Source organism: Strongylocentrotus purpuratus, unplaced genomic scaffold (assembly GCF_000002235.5).
Source record: "Strongylocentrotus purpuratus isolate Spur 01 unplaced genomic scaffold, Spur_5.0 spur5_scaffold_19, whole genome shotgun sequence".
NCBI classification, from domain to species: domain Eukaryota; kingdom Metazoa; phylum Echinodermata; class Echinoidea; order Camarodonta; family Strongylocentrotidae; genus Strongylocentrotus; species Strongylocentrotus purpuratus.
Window position 1 is genome coordinate 136,375 of NW_022145604.1, and position 17,696 is coordinate 154,070.

At 38.9% G+C, this 17,696-nt stretch overlaps 1 protein-coding gene across 1 annotated transcript; it reads left to right on the plus strand.

Moving 5' to 3' along the window:
- Window positions 1-1,864: 1,864 nt before the first annotated feature.
- Window positions 1,865-15,199, plus strand: LOC115925936 (GH3 domain-containing protein-like). Its single transcript, XM_030989980.1, has 5 exons — window positions 1,865-1,989; window positions 11,011-11,175; window positions 11,455-11,597; window positions 12,575-12,672; window positions 13,553-15,199. Exons 1-5 carry the CDS (start codon window positions 1,895-1,897, stop codon window positions 13,805-13,807), a joined length of 756 nt encoding a protein of 251 aa, XP_030845840.1. The 5' UTR covers window positions 1,865-1,894; the 3' UTR covers window positions 13,808-15,199.
- Window positions 15,200-17,696: the final 2,497 nt, after the last annotated feature.

Below are 17,696 nucleotides of genomic sequence, written 5' to 3' on the forward strand. Positions count from 1 at the left end.
ACTCACAAGATTCACCGAAGGAGGTATCTTAATGGAACTTGGGTTCTATTAACATGATCACACCCTTTCCCCTCTTTTATTTCACTCACAAGATTCACCGAAGGAGGTATCTTAATGGAACTTGGGTTCTATTAACATGATCACACCCTTTCCCCTCTTTTATTTCACTCACAAGATTCACCGAAGGAGGTATCTTAATGGGACCTGGATCTCTGATTGCTCCATGGATGAAGAAATTCTTAGTCATATTTTCGACTCCTGGAGAAGGTTTCTTCATAAGTCGTCCCTTCGAGGCCACATATATCCATCTTCTGTTTGGTCTCCGAGACCGCAACCTTGGGGGGATCATGGCCAACTTTACCTCCAATTTGATGTCTGCCATGCGACAGCTTGAGCACTGCTGGCAGGATATCGTCAGAGACATCGAACACGGCACCATCTCGTATCTCAACCTAGAGTCCGACGTCCAGAAAAAGTTTTCAAAATCGTTGGGGAGTGGAGACCCGGAGAGGGCCGCTGAGCTCAAAACAGAGTTCGAGAAGGGTTTCGATGGTATCATTCGACGGGTATGGCCACATATACATTACATCAATGCCGTAGATAGCGCAGGACTTAAAGGCGTACTACTCGATACATATGCCAAAGGTATGCCATGTCTAATCTTTAATAAGCACTACGGTAAATGGTCGAATAACAAATATTCTAAATATGAATTAGTGAGAGAAGCTGTCTTTATTATTGGGGAAAAGTTGATTATGAAGTACGCATGATAGTGTACTAAGAGATTTCTTAAAGAAAACAAAATCGTGCGCACACCCCACCTCATTCAGAGTGGTCTCGGGCTAGTCGAATTATTTTGTGACGTACGTCACAGACCACATCTATGTTTGAGTACATCTGATCATAGTATCAAGTTGATAGCACTATTGAAGCTTTTATCGTGAAACCAAGGTAATTTGATTTGTTTATTAATAGTGGAATACAAATCGTGATTGGCAGCCAATGGCGGAATCGTTAATAGAATATGCACAAATTAAAATACATATAGAACACAATATTGCAAATGGTCATACAAACAGCACGATTAAAACATAATAATCAGCGTACGAAGACCATCGTGGATTAAATGATTTAAGAAAAGAAATTTAAAGTCTTAAATTATAAAACATAATTCTATGGAGAGAAGTTTTTGTAGTTAGATCGGCCATATGGTAATCATTGCTAAACGAATTATTGAAGGCTACGTTAGCTTGTTTTCGGAATCAATAGGAATAGCCCAACATGAAGCCGGTTCACAACATCATTGGATTTTTTTTAAATAATTATTTATATAAAGCTAAGAGGCTTATTAGTATTTGACTACGGTCAATGTTTTTAAATGGCATGTGTATTCCAGGTCCGGTAGCAAGTCGCCGAGCATACTTTAAACAAGACAGGTCAGGTACCGAGTCGATGGGCATACTTTAAACAAGACAGGTCCGGTACCAAGTCGCTGGGCATACTTTAAACAAGACTGGTCAGGTGCAAAGTCGCTGGGCATACTTCAAACAAGACAGGTCAGGTACCGAGTCGCTGGGCATACTTTAAACAAGACAGGCCAGGTACCGAGTCGCTTGGCATACTTCAAACAAGACAGGTCCGGTACCAAGTCGCTGGGCATACTTTAAACAAGACATGTAAGGTACCAAGTCGCTGGGCATACTTTAAACAAGACTGGTCAGGTACCGAGTCGCCGGGCATACTTCAAACAAGACAGGTCAGGTACCAAGTCGCCGGCATACTTCAAACAAGTCTTGTTATCATTACCCTCTAGTAAAGCCTCTGTGACTGAGAAAGTGTTCTGATTTCTTGCAGGTGTCCGATGTACGCACCTGGTTTAGGGGCGACAGAAGGAATGATGGGTATCAACCTATGGATCACATCAGGCAAAGACGAGTTCGTCCTTTTACCGGGGTATACAGTCTTTGAGTTCATTCCAGAGGAGAATATGTAAGTCCTGTTTAGATGACTATATCGCTCTCTCTCAATCAACTCTCTCTGTATCCCCTTCCTACCCCCGCCGCTCCCCCCCCCCCCCCCTCTCTCTCTCTCCCTCTCTCTCTCAAGTTCATTCCAGAGGAGCGTCTGGTTAGATAACTATATATACAGCCCTCTCTTAATCACCTCTCGCTGTATCCCCCTCCAACCTCCCCCCCCCCCCCCCTCTCTCTCTCTCTCTCTCTCTCTCGAGTTCATTCCAGAGGAGAATATGTAAGTCCTGTTTAGATGACTATATCGCTCTCTCTCAATCAACTGTCTCTGTATCCCCCTCTCACCCCCGCCGCCCCCCCCCCTCTCTCTCTCTCTCTCCCTCTCTCTCTCGAGTTCATTCCAGAGGAGCATGTGTAAGTCTTGTTAGATAACTATATATACCGCCCTCTCTTAATCAACTCTCTCTGTAGAAAAGAAAAAAAAAAAAAAAAAGGATTAAATTGAACAACCCCAATCTGAAACAATTATTGATGTCTAACCCAATTTTTACTCGTGAATTATTGGGTTACATATACGATACTAATCGTTTTAGATAGCTTTTAAAGCTATTAGGGATCCCCTTAACTTATGTCGATCCTGTAATAATATATAAAATGAAGTATTTGCGGTTTTTCCAAGAACAATTGCAACTAACTCTCATCTCGCCTTTTATGTGCATTTTATGCAATTTTAATATTGCAGCCTTTTTTTTTTTTTTTTTTTTTTTTTTATAAAACCATATCACTATTAATTTCATTTCACCAAGGAAAGTCGCTCGTGGGCTTGATTTCCGAAGCCCACGCCAAAGCTATACACGAAATTGACTGGCGCAAATAATCTTTGAGATTGAAGAGTGCCATCTAAACGAAGAACCAACCAACCAACCTTCCTACCCCCGCCGCTCCCCCCCCCCCCCCCCCCTCTCTCTCTCTCTCTCTCCCCTCTCTCTCTCAAGTTCATTCCAGAGGAGCATGTGTAAGTCATGTTAGATAACTATATATACCGCCCTCTCTTAATCAACTCTCTCTGTATCCCCTCTCTGTATCCCTGATAACACACTATTGCGATCAACGGAGACGGTCGCTTTCTCTAAAAGCTCCTAATTGGCGTGTATTATATAGAATTTTGGCGGGAATTTCGAACCAGCCGCACCCCTCTGAACTCGACGGCAGCTGAGTCAATCCTGTACCGTGTCCAGCCCATCGGACTATACGAGCTTTCGCCGTAGCAATCTCGTTGTTGGATCACATCTTCACGTTTTAACTCGTTCGTCACTTTAGTCAAGGCAAAGGTCTAGGAGGTGACCCTAAGTGGCAATCCTGTGGTGATTTATTGCACTCATTTTCATCCCTCCATTCACGTACGATTAACAACTTAAATAACACAGCCTTGAAAGGTAAGAATTTTCACTTATCCTACTAATCTTAATTATGCGCGTTTGAAAATTGAATGGCGTCGATTTCTCTCTCCTCTTTATCTTCGGGGGAAGAGAATTATATGACGGCCGTTGCTGAGAAATACCGGGACGATGTACATGATTTAGGTGAAGGTATATCTTCTGACGGTACTACGGTCCCGGAAGATAGTGACATTGCAGATTGTTCATGGAAAACGGCAGTACGCAAAAAATCGAAAAAGAGGCCAAGGGTTAGAAGCAATAGTGATGGAGTGTTACATGAAAAGAATAACAAAATACCCAAATTCTCCCGCTCGACACCAACTCATTCTGAGGGTAAAGTAGTTATTGTTGGATTGGAGAATAAGAATGTGTGCAGAGCCAACCCCGTGAAGGTTGTAAAACAAATTCATGATCTTGTAGGCAGAGTAAAAGATATGGTAAAAGAAAGAAACATGTTGATTGTGAGATGTGAGAGCGAAAACCAAATACCCAAACTGTTGGAATTAACCCAGTTGGCGGGCATTAATGTGAAAGTTACACGATACGATGGGAGCCAATCAACCACTAAAGGAGTTAAGCCCCAGTCCCATATAAAGCCGGACCAGCACGGACGAGCACGGACCACTCCGGACCATCCCGGACCATGGTCTGGGGTGATCCGGGATGGTCCGGGATGTTTTGTTCAAAAAAGTGTGATGCTTTTAAGCTACAGTCCCATATACGTCCCGGACCGTCCCGGACCATCCCGGACCCCATCCGGGGTAATCCGGGATTCGGTCCGTGTTGACACCGTGTTGGCACCGGGGTGGTCCTGGATGGTCCTGGATGGTCCTGGATGGTCCTGGCCGGTCAATAACTCACTCCCGGACTGCCACGGATCAACACGGACCGCCCCGGCGCCACTACGGATGACCCCGGACCCAGCACGGTGGCTACACGGATCACCCCGGATCAAACTATTGTCCCGGACCGTCCCGGACCACCCCGGCAGTTTTTGACCGTCAAAAACATCCGGGGTCGACTCCCGGACCGCCCAGGACCATCCAGGACCATCCAGGACCATCCAGGACCACCCCGGTGCCAACACGGTGTCAACACGGACCGAATCCCGGATCACCCCGGATGGGGTCCGGGATGGTCCGGGACGGTCCGGGACGTATATGGGACTGTAGCTTAATTCACAAGATTGATCCCCAAATCAGTAACGAGGAAATAGAGGAAGTTTTGAAAGAACAGAATGTAGTGAACGCTAAAAGATTTATGAAGAAGATCAAAGGAGAAATGGTAGCAACCCCTTCCGTTCTCCTCACTTTCAAGGGTAAAAACTTACCCGAGTCCATACATTTTCTGTATGAGGTAAAGCAAGTGGATGACTATATCCCTCCTGTGCCGCGATGCCATAAATGTCAGTTATTCGGACACATTAGGCAAACTTGTAAAGGCAATATCCGATGTGTTAGATGCGGGGGAGAACATGAGTTCGAAGATTGCCCTAATAAGGAGAACCCTAAATGCCTCAGATGTGGTGAAAACCACTCTGCAGCTTACCAAGGTTGTAAATTTTATGCAGAGGCGAAGCAAATTCAAAAAATAAAATTACAGGAAAACCTCACTTATGCCCAAGCGGCCAAGGCCCATCGTGCACAGATACATGAAAATGCCGTTACTGACATGGATAATCAGAAAGACATGGGTAGTGCAAATCTAAACAAACCTGCCAAAAAACATAACACAGAATCAAGGCCAAATAACCCTCAGAGAGCCAATCCGAATCCTCAGAGAGCCAATCCGAACCCTCAGGCCCATACCCCACACACAGTACGAGAAAGAAAGGGACAGGAAGAAAGGGACAGGGCAATACCCAGATCTCATTCCCAGATCCCAATTCCAGTACGAAAAACAAAGAAGGAAACTGCAACCCAAACTCCAGTAAATATGACATCTATTGATTTGATTATGTTTATTCTGTTTGTGGTACGACAGTTGCCTCAGTCCAGTAATGATGATAATTTCTTGGAAGCGGTAGTTAGAGCAGGCAAAGAAATTTTGAAGGTAGACATTACCATGGAAATGGTAAAAAGTCGCCTCATATAACTAATAAGTCCATATCAGACCTATTGATTGTACAATGGAACGCACAAGGCTTGACGGCGCATGGCGCAAACTTTTTATCTTCCCTTATTGATAACAATTTGTTAGGTATTCACCCAGATATAATGTGCATCCAAGAAACTTGGTTTAACGATTTTAATGTTTTGTTTATACCCAATTACGTTTGTGTTTGTAAAAACAGGCCGGACGGCAGAAGAGGTGGTTTGGTGATGTATTTAAAAAACGACATCACTTTTCAGGCGATGGATACACCCAGGAACGCCGAATACCAAAAAGTTGATATTTTTTGTAAAAACGGAGTTATCTCAATCTTCAACTATTATAATCCGTGTAAAAAGATTGAACTGATAGATCTAAATAACATGATAAGAAATGTGCCGGGGAAGTATTTGATTCTAGGCGACTTTAATAGTCACAATCCTCTATGGGGGAGCAACAAATTAGACACAAACGGTAGAACTGTGGAGTCTTTTATAGAAAATAATGATTTGGTTTTATTAAATGATGGATCTCCTACAAGGTTAGACCCATATTATGGTACATACTCAAATCTGGATTTGTCCTTAGTATCGAAAGAATTAGCACGTAATACAGAATGGAAAGTACTATCCAATAATTTTGGCAGTGATCATAATCTGGTTTGCTTAAATTTTAAACATGTGTACAATAGACCAGGGGGTGAGAATATGGGACAGAGATGGTCTTTTAGAAAGGTTAATTGGGAAGAGTATAGAGAAGAAATTGAAGAGGCATTGAGAAAAGAAGGATATGAAAATCTTGGTGCAGAACTAAACATTCAAGGCAGATACAATGTGATTGTTAAGGTGATCAAGGAAACGTCGAACAAGTGCATTCCGCGTGTGCAGATTGCCAAGAGAAGAAAAGTAAATCCCTGGTGGAACAATGCCTGCAAGAAGGCGGTGCAAGAGAGAAATCGTCTTAAAAACAGGTTAAGAAGGTATTATGATCTAAATGATGTTAAGAAATACTTAAAGAAGAAAGCTGTCGCTCAGAAGGTAATCAGGAGAGCTCAATATGATTATTGGTTAGAGTACTGCCGTAGAATGAATAGATTTACAGACATTGGGAAAGTCTGGGAACAGGTTAAAAGAATGCGGGACAGTACAATGAACAAGCACATCTTTCACAATCTATTTGTAGACGGAAATATCTTGAAAGAATCTGAGGAAAAAGCTAATGCAATGGCAACCTATTTTAAATCGGTTGATGAATCACTTTCCGTAACTAAAAATGAAAACGAAAATATCTTGTACAATAATTCTTCAACAAATGATGATGATTGTATCAATGATGACTTTAACATGAGTGAAATGGGGAATGTTTTAAAGGAGATGAAAAACTCCTCATCCGGTAAGGATGATATTTATTTAATTATGATTAAGAATTTGCCGAACAAGGCACTCGTGTATTTATTAAACTTGTATAATGACATTTGGAAAATCTCACTTTTTCCACATCAGTGGTATGAGGTTATTCAAATACCAATCTTGAAATCCGGAAAAGATCCGACTCAAGTGACCTCTTATAGGCCGATTTCGTTGATATCAACATTCTCTAAAATTATGGAAAAAATGATAAAAAATCGCCTGACGTGGTTTCTAGAAAAAAACAGACTATTAAATCCTATTCAATCTGGCTTCCGCAAATATAGGAATGTCAAAGATCACTTAGTGAGATTGGAGACGGACATACATATATCCTTGAAAAGTAAAAAATATACCGTAGCGGTCTTTCTTGATTTAGAAAAAGCATATGATTCGCTATGGAAAACAGGTCTACTAAGAAAATTATCTATCTTAGGCATTGGTGGAAAAATGTTACTTTTTATAAAAGCATTTCTATTGAGTAGGATTTCTAATGTGAGGATAAATAACTATATGTCTCGCCACTACACGTTAGAAAATGGAATCCCGCAAGGAAGTTCATTAAGTCCTTTATTATTTACTTTAATGTTAAATGATCTCAAGATAAATGTAAGTGATGTTAAATTATCTTGCTATGCTGATGACATTGCAATCTGGTGTTCAAATAAGGATTTAGAGCTGGCCCGCAGGAAATTACAAGAGGCCCTGCATGAGCTTGAGATATGGTGTTGGACGTGGAAGTTAAACGTTTCCCCTACCAAATCTGCAGTATTAGTCTTTACCAACAAACAAAAGAAAGATATTCTTCTACAAATAAAAGGACATAATCTGCCTATATGCGAGCAGTATAAGTTCCTTGGTGTGAGGTTTGACTCCAATTTAACTTGGTCTGTCCATATAGATTCTATCATTGATAAATGTAAGAAAAGAATAAACTTGCTACGTTGTGTCTCCGGCACCCCCTGGGGAAGTAAGTATGAGATTTTGATGATGATTTATAAAGGACTTATCCTATCCATTTTGGACTATGGGAGTGAAATGTATGATTCTGCTTGTATATCTTTAACAAAAAAACTTGACTCTATCCAATACAGAGCCTTAAAAATTATTACAGGCACAATACACAATGTGTCCTTGGAGGCTTTACAAGTTTTGACCGGGGAGCTGCCTCTGAGATATCGTAGAAGGTTGTTAAATGATAACTTTCGAGTTTATTTACTGTCTAGTACTTTAAACCACCCAACAAAAGAAGTATTGGGTGATGACTATGATTTAAATAACTTAGAATGGAAGATAGGAGAAGGACCTTTTAAACTGCGATCCTTTAGAGACGAAGTAGTGGTGGAAGGGCAAACCAACTTATTGCCGAAAATCCCAGAATGGCGGTTAGCACGACCACAAGTGTCTTTCGAACACCATGGCAAAGTGCAAAAAAAGGAAATGCCTCCATTTGAAATAAAATCGATTGTTCTAGATAGCATTGGAAATTCATGGAATGGGTTTTTACATATATATACAGATGGTTCTAAACTCGAGGATGGGAAGACAGGAGCCGCATTTTATGTGTCTCATTATAATGTGGTGAAATTTTTTAGATTATCCCATGTCTGTATTATGAGAGCAGAACTAGTGGCCATACTAATGGCACTAGAGTGGATTAATACATTTATTGAATCCTCTTCGGTGGTAATTTTTAGCGACGCTTTGTCAGCTTTACAAATGATCGATTCATACTTTATTAGATGTGCTATTGTAAATGAAATTTTATCCATAATTAATATTTTGCAGTTTAAGGATGTTTGTGTTGCTTTTGAATGGATTCCGTCACATTGCGATATTAGGGGCAATGAGATCGTAGATCGGGCTGCCAAAAAAGGAGCCATGAAAAGGTGTATAGACATAGTTATACCAAATACAAGAAGTGAATTGGCAGCCTCTCGTTTGATCCATTATAACAAATTATGGCAAGCAGAATGGGACAATGCAGAACACGGTAGATTTTTATATGCTTTGCATAGCGACGTTTCAAAGCCCATACATAGACAAGGCCTATCTCGCAGAGAAGAATGCTTGATACAACAACTAAGAGTAGGTAACTGTAGTTTAAATTATTACCTTTTTCAAATTAACCAACACGATACTGGTCTTTGTGAAGTTTGTCAAGAAGATGAAACAATTAAACATTTTATTTTCTATTGTACAAAATACGACAAAGATAGACGTCTCTTAAAAGAAAGGATTAAATTGAACAACCCCAATCTGAAACAATTATTGATGTCTAACCCAATTTTTACTCGTGAATTATTGGGTTACATATACGATACTAATCGTTTTAGATAGCTTTTAAAGCTATCAGGGATCCCCTTAACTTATGTCGATCCTGTAATAATATATCAAATGAAGTATTTGCGGTTTTTCCATGAACAATTGCAACTAACTCCCATCTCGCCTTTTATGTGCATTTTATGCAATTTTAATATTGCAGCTTTTTTTTTTTTTTTTTTTTTTTTTAAACCATATCACTATTAATTTCATTTCACCAAGGAAAGTCGCTCGTGGGCTTGATTTCCGAAGCCCACGCCAAAGCTATACACGAAATTGACTGGCGCAAATAATCTTTGAGATTGAAGAGCGCCATCTAAACGAAGAACCAACCAACCAACCTTCCTACCCCCGCCGCTCCCCCCCCCCCCCCTCTCTCTCTCTCTCTCTCTCTCCCCCTCTCTCTCCCTCGAGTTCATTCCAGAGGAGCATGTGTAAGTCATGTTAGATAACTATATTATACCGCCCTCTCACAATCAACTCTCGCTGTATCCCCCTCCACCCCCTCGCTCTCTCTGTTTCCCTATGCCATGGATTACATCAAGCAAAATTTAGTTTGTCTTAATACCATGTATACATAATTAGTACTTTGAAAGATGAAACTATCGGGTCTTATCATGCCTTTGTATTACTATTATTTTTATTAATCCTGTTTTGTACCAGCGTGCAGAGCGGAACAAAAGCTTTATGACAAGGCAAGGAAAATGCAGTGATCGATATATTAATAGAAAATTAATAGAATTATGAACATTTTGTGTGGTTTGGGAACTTTGATCAAACCTTTTCAAATAGTTCTGAAATGAACAATTTCCCCGTCACACAGACAATGAATGATAACTGATTTTGTCAATTATCTGATAACGTATACGAATGACACTATTATATTTAGCCGGCTTTATGAAACTTACTGATAAGAAGGTAAGGGCCCGATGTATGGATACAATCATACACAGTCCATAACATTTAAAGCCCGTGAGTTGTACGCCATCGTTGACGTACCTTTGGCTACCTTTCATGATCACAAGGTTTAACTCACGATGAGATATCGACGATCCAGACCATTTCCATTTCCCCTTACTTCTTTGCGAGGCAGATTTGTTGCAACGACAACCAAGGGTATGGTCAACGGAGCGAAAGCCCGAACTCAGCATAATAAACTTCACGTTGGATTCACGACATTAATCATTTTGTCAGACGAAGGAAATATCAATTCAGTTCATTTGGAGATTAGGGTTATCATGAGAAATCATATTAGCTCCAGAATGGAAGATTTCAGTAACTAAAGCAAAGCCCAAAGCTTCGAAAAGGATAACGAACTTTTGCTATAGTTTATCGTTGGTCTTATCGCCAAACAAACTCAATTTTTAACAGCTCCCCCACCCCCCTCCCCGCCCCCCCCCTCCACCCACCACCACCGCCTTCTGCATACGGTCGGCCTCCCTAAATGAAAGCATACAATAACTAACCAGTCAATTACTCCTACATAGGAAATTGCTGAATTTACAAAATTCGTGGTAACCCTTACGATATCTAGATACCCCCCTCACACATTTCACCACCATCACCATCACCACCACCACCACCACCATCAGCAACAACATCAACAACAAAACCACCCTAGCAGACAGTTGATCTCCCTCTACGTACGTACCCATAACGAATACGCAGTTATAATTGCTATAATGTGTGGAAGCGTTGGTTCCCAGGGGACGGGAATCAAGTGAAGACTTCCTTGGATATAAGAAAAGACTTTGCCTCCTTTTGTTATTTTAATTATTTAAGGGAAGACGAAACTCCCGAGACGCTGTTCCTTGATGAACTGACAATCGATGGCGTGTATGAGATCGTCATCACTCAACTCTTCGGCTGCTATCGGTTTCGCTATGGTGACGTCATCAAGATAACTCGTTTCCACATGAATACCCCCGTGGCTGAGTTCATGTATAGGTATGACATCAAACAACACCCTTTTATTTATTTCCATATATTTTACCTTACTACATAAATGTAGAGAATATTAATACATAGATTGGTTTATATGATCGAATATCATATCTAGTTCATTGTGGAAATGGGTAACTAGAAGTTTCTAGAACATTTTATTCGAGAGGAAGTCGTCATAATATCGTCATGAGATTTAAAAAGAGTTCGCGACATCCCGGTCTTATGCAGGGTTCGGTTTTCTCGGCATTTAAAAAAAATGTTTCTTGGGTTCAATATTCCTAGGTCTGGTCAGATGTTAAATGTTGTATCAGAGAAAGTTGATCAGCGGACAGTGCAGGAAGCCATGTGTGCTGCTGTGGACCAGTGGCCTGATGTTCAGATACGGGATTATGCCGTAGCAGAAAGCACACTCTTAGCTGAGTTAGGTGAGGAGGGGGCACAAAATGTACTATATTCTAATGCTTTCTCAGCTAATATTATTTTGTAATGTCTTCTATGACCACATTATTCTGTTATTAGCCTACCCCCCCCCCCCTCATCCCCTCTACGATAACAAACTGCATAGGGTCGCACCGGCGTTACCCCCTCCCTTTTTTGAAGGACAATAAAGAACTAGAGTGGTACGTTTATCTAAGCCCCTCCCCCCCCCCCCCCTGCTATATAATATATACTCTGCGTCCCAGATTTTTTTTTTTTTTTTTTTTTTTTTTGTAATGCACAAATGGCTTTTGTTATCAAGCTCTGTTCTCTTTTACCAAAATTACTTTGTTCCATAAAGTAAAAGTACATAATTATCATGCTTTGTGATACTTTGATGCCTTCCATCCGAATATTACCGACTGGAGCCCAATCACTTTGAAAAGGACATTCTATCCCAGTTGGTGGTGTGCCAGATTTGTGTAAAGCTATGAAAAGTAAACGTTGATCCTCTGGGAAGATTCTTTTAACAGCGAGCTACGAATGCTAACGACCTTATCATTAATAAAAGGATATTACAATTATTGTCGATGGTGGGGTATATAAAAAATACACATTGGAAATGAAATTCATGCAACAGAAACAAACGGAAAATTTTGAATTGTCAGAATCTTTTTTTAAAGTACGGTATATTTATAAAATGTAATTAAAGGGCAGGTTCCATTAAAATGAAAATAGGAAAATCGTATGAAAGGCACACTAGGCAAAACAAATATCATAATATAACCAGTTTACAACTCAGAATGGGCACCTTTGCTATCACAAGAGAGGCACTTTTTATCACTCGATGGACGTTGTCGGTCTCCTCCCCGATTTAAATCCCCCACCCCAGTGAGTTTCTTTGTTAAGGTTCCTCGTAAATTTATTCTCTTTTGCAATAGTTTCCATTGTTTTTGTTATCTCTCTCTCTCTCCTTCTATCTTAGATAACCGTGATAAGACTGTGTGTCCGTATTACATCGTGTTCATCGAGTTGGACCAAGATCCAGACTCAGGTGACATAGATCAGGACCAGTACTGCCTGGTAAGCTTATTCAAAATCAAAGGTACCGCCCCCCCCCCCACCCTCAAAGAAGAAAACAAATTGACCTAAACAATAATTATACAATATAAACGGTGGCATGAATATCCAGAATTTAGCTTTTAAGAAAAATTAAGAAAATGTATGTCATCGAGTTCTCAGATAGACCTATCACGATCACTACTTTATCATTATCGTTTTTGTACCATGAAGATTCATTGACTTCTGACAAAGATTCATTTTTGATTTTTTTTAAATAAATATTTTGAAAAGGAATGTAAGAGTGTTAATCACTATCAGATATATATTTAAGCTAAGCAATGTGAGCAATTTGACCGATGTTCAACCAAAATTTAAAGTTTAACCCTACGCGAGGACTAAAAAATGAAGCTGCGTTTGGGCGCATTCTCTTGTCTTTTGGTTATGCGACGTTGGGTTTTACTGGAAGAAGAGCCCCCCCCCCCCCCCGCCCCAAAAGGGGGGGGGGGTACTCAGATTTGGTTTGGACGGGGGTGTGCCGCTCAAGCCTTGAAACTCTTACCCATTATAAGGGGTCCTTTTTCTCGAAAAAAGACCCAAATTTTTAAAATTTCCGGGTGTTTGCATGGCAAACACTCGAAAAACATTGAAAAAAACGGACCCATCGGTATTTTTGATAAAAAGTGGGACCCATGTTTAGGGATGTTAAAGTGACCCATTGTGACCCATCACCCGGTGACCCATGTCGTAATATGCGAGGGGGGGGGGGGGAGGGAGCAAGCGCTTCTGTGTTATTTCTTAAATCCATCAATAATTACACACGATATTATTCTACTCGTTGTGTTTGCTTTTTTCTCGTATAATTGAACCATGTATTAGTTTCACTTTTGCTCTCCTCTTGTAGATTGACAGTGAACTGCAGCGGTTGTCTTTCACCTACAAATCGTATCGTGAGAAAGGTTGCATAGCAACCCCCAGCGTTCACATTGTGAAACCCGGTACATTTAGCCTGTTACATGACTTCATCCTAACGAACACGACCACTACAGCCAACCAGTACAAAGTTCCAAGAAAACTACGTACACCACAGATGCTCAGGCTTATGCTTGATAACTCCGCCGTGAGATCAAATACATTCGGGAGGATGGCCGAGCTATAAAGATCGACTGAAAAGCACTTTATGTAGACCGCCTAGCGCTACCTTCACTTTAATAACACAAACATTAGTGTGTTTCAAATAATGCACCATACATTTTCTAGCAAAGGAAAGCAGGAGTATACTTGACACACTGTCTTACAACCTGTGTATTCTTTAAAGGTTTACAAGATTATTTTTATCCGAGGCAAATATTGTTCTTTACGCACATTATTTTCTTCATATTATTTCCATAATGAACGCGTTTTGTACGCCTAGAAGTTTTAATAAATAAATAAATTAATTAATTAATGTATTATAATTGAATATGTTACTCAAATTGATTTTTCATAAATATTTGCTATCTATATTAACTTTGCTCGTAATGAATTAATACTCTTATTTACATGTCTTTAGTTTAAGGTTTTTATATTTCGTTTTTGTAACTATTTAATTATACTTGTACATGCTTATTTTTTACTTTGTAAAGCGCATAGAAAAACTTATGTTTATTATGCGCTCAATAAATCTATCTTTTGTATTATTATTAATAAAGCGGAACGTCCAATGAGACCGACTGAACACGAAGCCAATGTTTGTCTGATGAACGATCAGACGGTTGTCAAAAAGACTTTCGTATGGGATGTCCCAAGAACCTCATGCCGGTCGGGTTTGTTGAAGCCTATTGTATATAGTATTTATTTATTTGGTGACATCATTTAGCTTTGTACATATATTTTGCTATATTTTCAGCAGGTATTCTGCACATTCCCTTTTTCTATGACGCGGAGGTCATACGAAACAGCTTTTTATGGTTTGAAAAGATAGATTGTTTTAGTTTTAGTGGTGATTATTTTACCTGACTTCTAAGAAAGCATAAATGCTTGTTAGTAAGCAACCATATACATGATGCCATCATTTATTTAGCTCAAAAAGCGATATCAGAAAGAAGTTTTTAAACATGCCAAATTGAAGACAGTCTAGTATTAAACAGAGTTAACATTTATTTGCAAGATCTGAATTGCAAGATCAAGGCAATTTTCCACCAGGATATTTCGTGTAAAATTTACCTTTATTTTCCACCTCAATTAACCAATTTACCCATGCAACTTTTAAACCAGTTAAAACAGAAAGATGTAACATTTTAACCCTCCTAGAATGTAATCCCTTTGGATTGTGTGACGGCTGATCTTATCTGATTTTAAATTGATTTCATTTACCCCCCCCCCCCCCCACTCAGTGTTATTTAGGGTACGCGTATGCATGTTCCCTCCTTTTGAAAACACCCCCTAAGTCAGGTGTTTAAAGTCAATACGGACCGATTTTGTGTGTTTTACGAGCCGGACTTTAATTGTTGCGTGAAAATTACCCCTTTACCGGACATTTTGGGAATATGAATGCGGTCCCTCCGTTCCCGGAGAGGGGGGGGGGGGGGGGCATTTACCAACAGCAATACAGTAATACATTTCATACAATGTGTTTACATATACATGAATAAAACTAGTGATTGGTAAAAGGGGCCAGATAATAGCACATTTGCTAGTCGAGCCTAACCCATTAACGGCTAAACAAAATATTTTGGCACAAATCAATTTAGAAAACGTAACAAAACAAAAATAATGGGGTTAATTTACTATTACACTCAATACTTTAAAAAATACGAATACTCTACAATGTCTTATAATATACAAACTGATAATGTAAAATATTACTTTTATACATTATGCAGACTATATATTTAACTTGGTATTTAATTCATGATTTGTCCGTTTTAAATATTTGAATGTATTTGAATTGAATGAGTATAGTTTTCTTATATTTATGTTTGTATGTCATAAATGTCTTATTCCTCCTAGTCTATCAAACAAATTTATTTTGAATTCTGAAATACATTCATATATAACTAGACAATCATCTCATTTTCATATAAAACTCATCAAAACTTCTGTCTCCAAAAATTCAATTTTCTTTAAAGGTCCAATTTTATGGAATGAGTTACCTCCTAATGTTAAAGCAAGCCCAACTCTGAATACAATTAAAAAGAGATACAAACAATTACGTTTTTGTGAATAGTATTTTATTAGTTTTTATATATATGCAATCAGGTGTTAGATGTTAGGTGTTAGTTGTTAGGTGTAAGGTGTTAAGTGTTATGGGTTAAAATTCTTTATTATGTCGCAAGGGACCAGCACAACACAAGACTTAATTGTTCTTTCTTGCTGGTTCCTCATTCGTATATAATATTTGTATTTTATGTTTATCTTTCGTTATGTTATTCGTATGTTTTTTATTCATCTGTAAATATCAATGTTATAATCATGTATGTTTTTATATGACGAATGAAATAAAATGAAAAGAAATGGAATGAAATACAACAAATGACTAGTAATAGAATTCCGGAACCAATTTCTAGACCTTGTTAATCTGACATTAATAGATAATCTATTTCAAAATTCACTGCCCGCAAAAGACAATGAATGAATGACGTAATTGTCCCCCTTCCTTTTGTTTTTTGGAATAGCTATGCTTAATAATGTCACAGTACTCTTTTGAATTATGATGCAAATTGTCATTGACTAGACCAAACATGAAAGTATATATTGATAAATCATGTTAATTATACACAATTAGGATTGGCAATCTGTTAGATAATGGAGCTGGCTTTCGAAAGCTTGAATAGTGATTTTTTTTTTCACAAAGAAATATTGGTAATATTTCACTTTTTATTTGAACACACAAGGGGGGAATCGAACATGATAAAATATAAAAGCCTTATTGTGTCAAGAAATGTGTTTATATTGTATAGTAGCAGTTTTGATTTGTGAAAAATAGTTTAAAATTAAATCCTAAAATCTGCAATTTGACACTTGTCTTTTCCGATTACTTCAGGCTCACGAAAATAAAAAGTGATTTTGTTCATGTAGTTCTTTATTATGATATTAGTGCCCACAAATGCCCAGTCGAGTAATTTTGATTAATATTTCAGGAAATTTTGCTTCATTTTCTTTCGCTTTCCTCCTGTGAGCTGTGTAAGTAAGCACTGTGTATACTGCTCGTATTATCAGACGAGAGGTAGCGAAAAGTAATTATCCTTACAAAAGCATATTTCCCTTTGAAATGTGGCCCGTTAATTTGCAGCTCGGCAGGAATCTTTTGTCTACGTATCTGCACGGAAGATCCAGTTAAGCACATGCCTGACATATTTTCTCATGGCGGCATCGAAGATGATGGAATGAGGTAGATATGACTCCAGCTCTTTATTAGATTGGGGGATTGGGCTATGTACTGCTATCAAAATGTGCTAGTGTTCTTTTTCTTCATGATCGTCAACAAGCAAATAGAGCTTCGTTTTTTTGTCTTCCTGTTTTTTTGATTTTTTTTTAGCCATAACTATCATACTGAATACAAAGTCAGTGTAAGGTTATAGGCGTAAGGCCTGCTAGTAGGACTGCCCTCTCCCTTTCCGTGTGTACTACAATGTATAATAAAAGTACAATTTTAACAAGCTGGTGAAATATACATCCTTCCCTAAATACTACTACTACTAATAATAATAATAATAGATTTATATAGCGCAGCTTTTATACAAAATATATTCAGCTGCGCTGGTTAAGAGCTCCTTTTTACTAAATTCTACAAAATAAGATCACTCAGTTGAACAAATAAGTTTTTAAATTGGATTTAAAAACATTGAGAGATGGAGTGCTTCTTATTTCTATTGGCAAGCTATTCCATAATTTGGGGGCGGCAATAGCAAAAGCACGGTCCCCAAGAGTTACTTTAGTTTTGCCATGGGGAATCTGAAACAGTAATTTATCTGTGGAACTGCGCAGGCTACGACTGTGTGATTGGACTTTGAGTTGAAGTAATTCTTTGATGTAATTAGGGGCTTGACCGCTCAATGATTTATAGA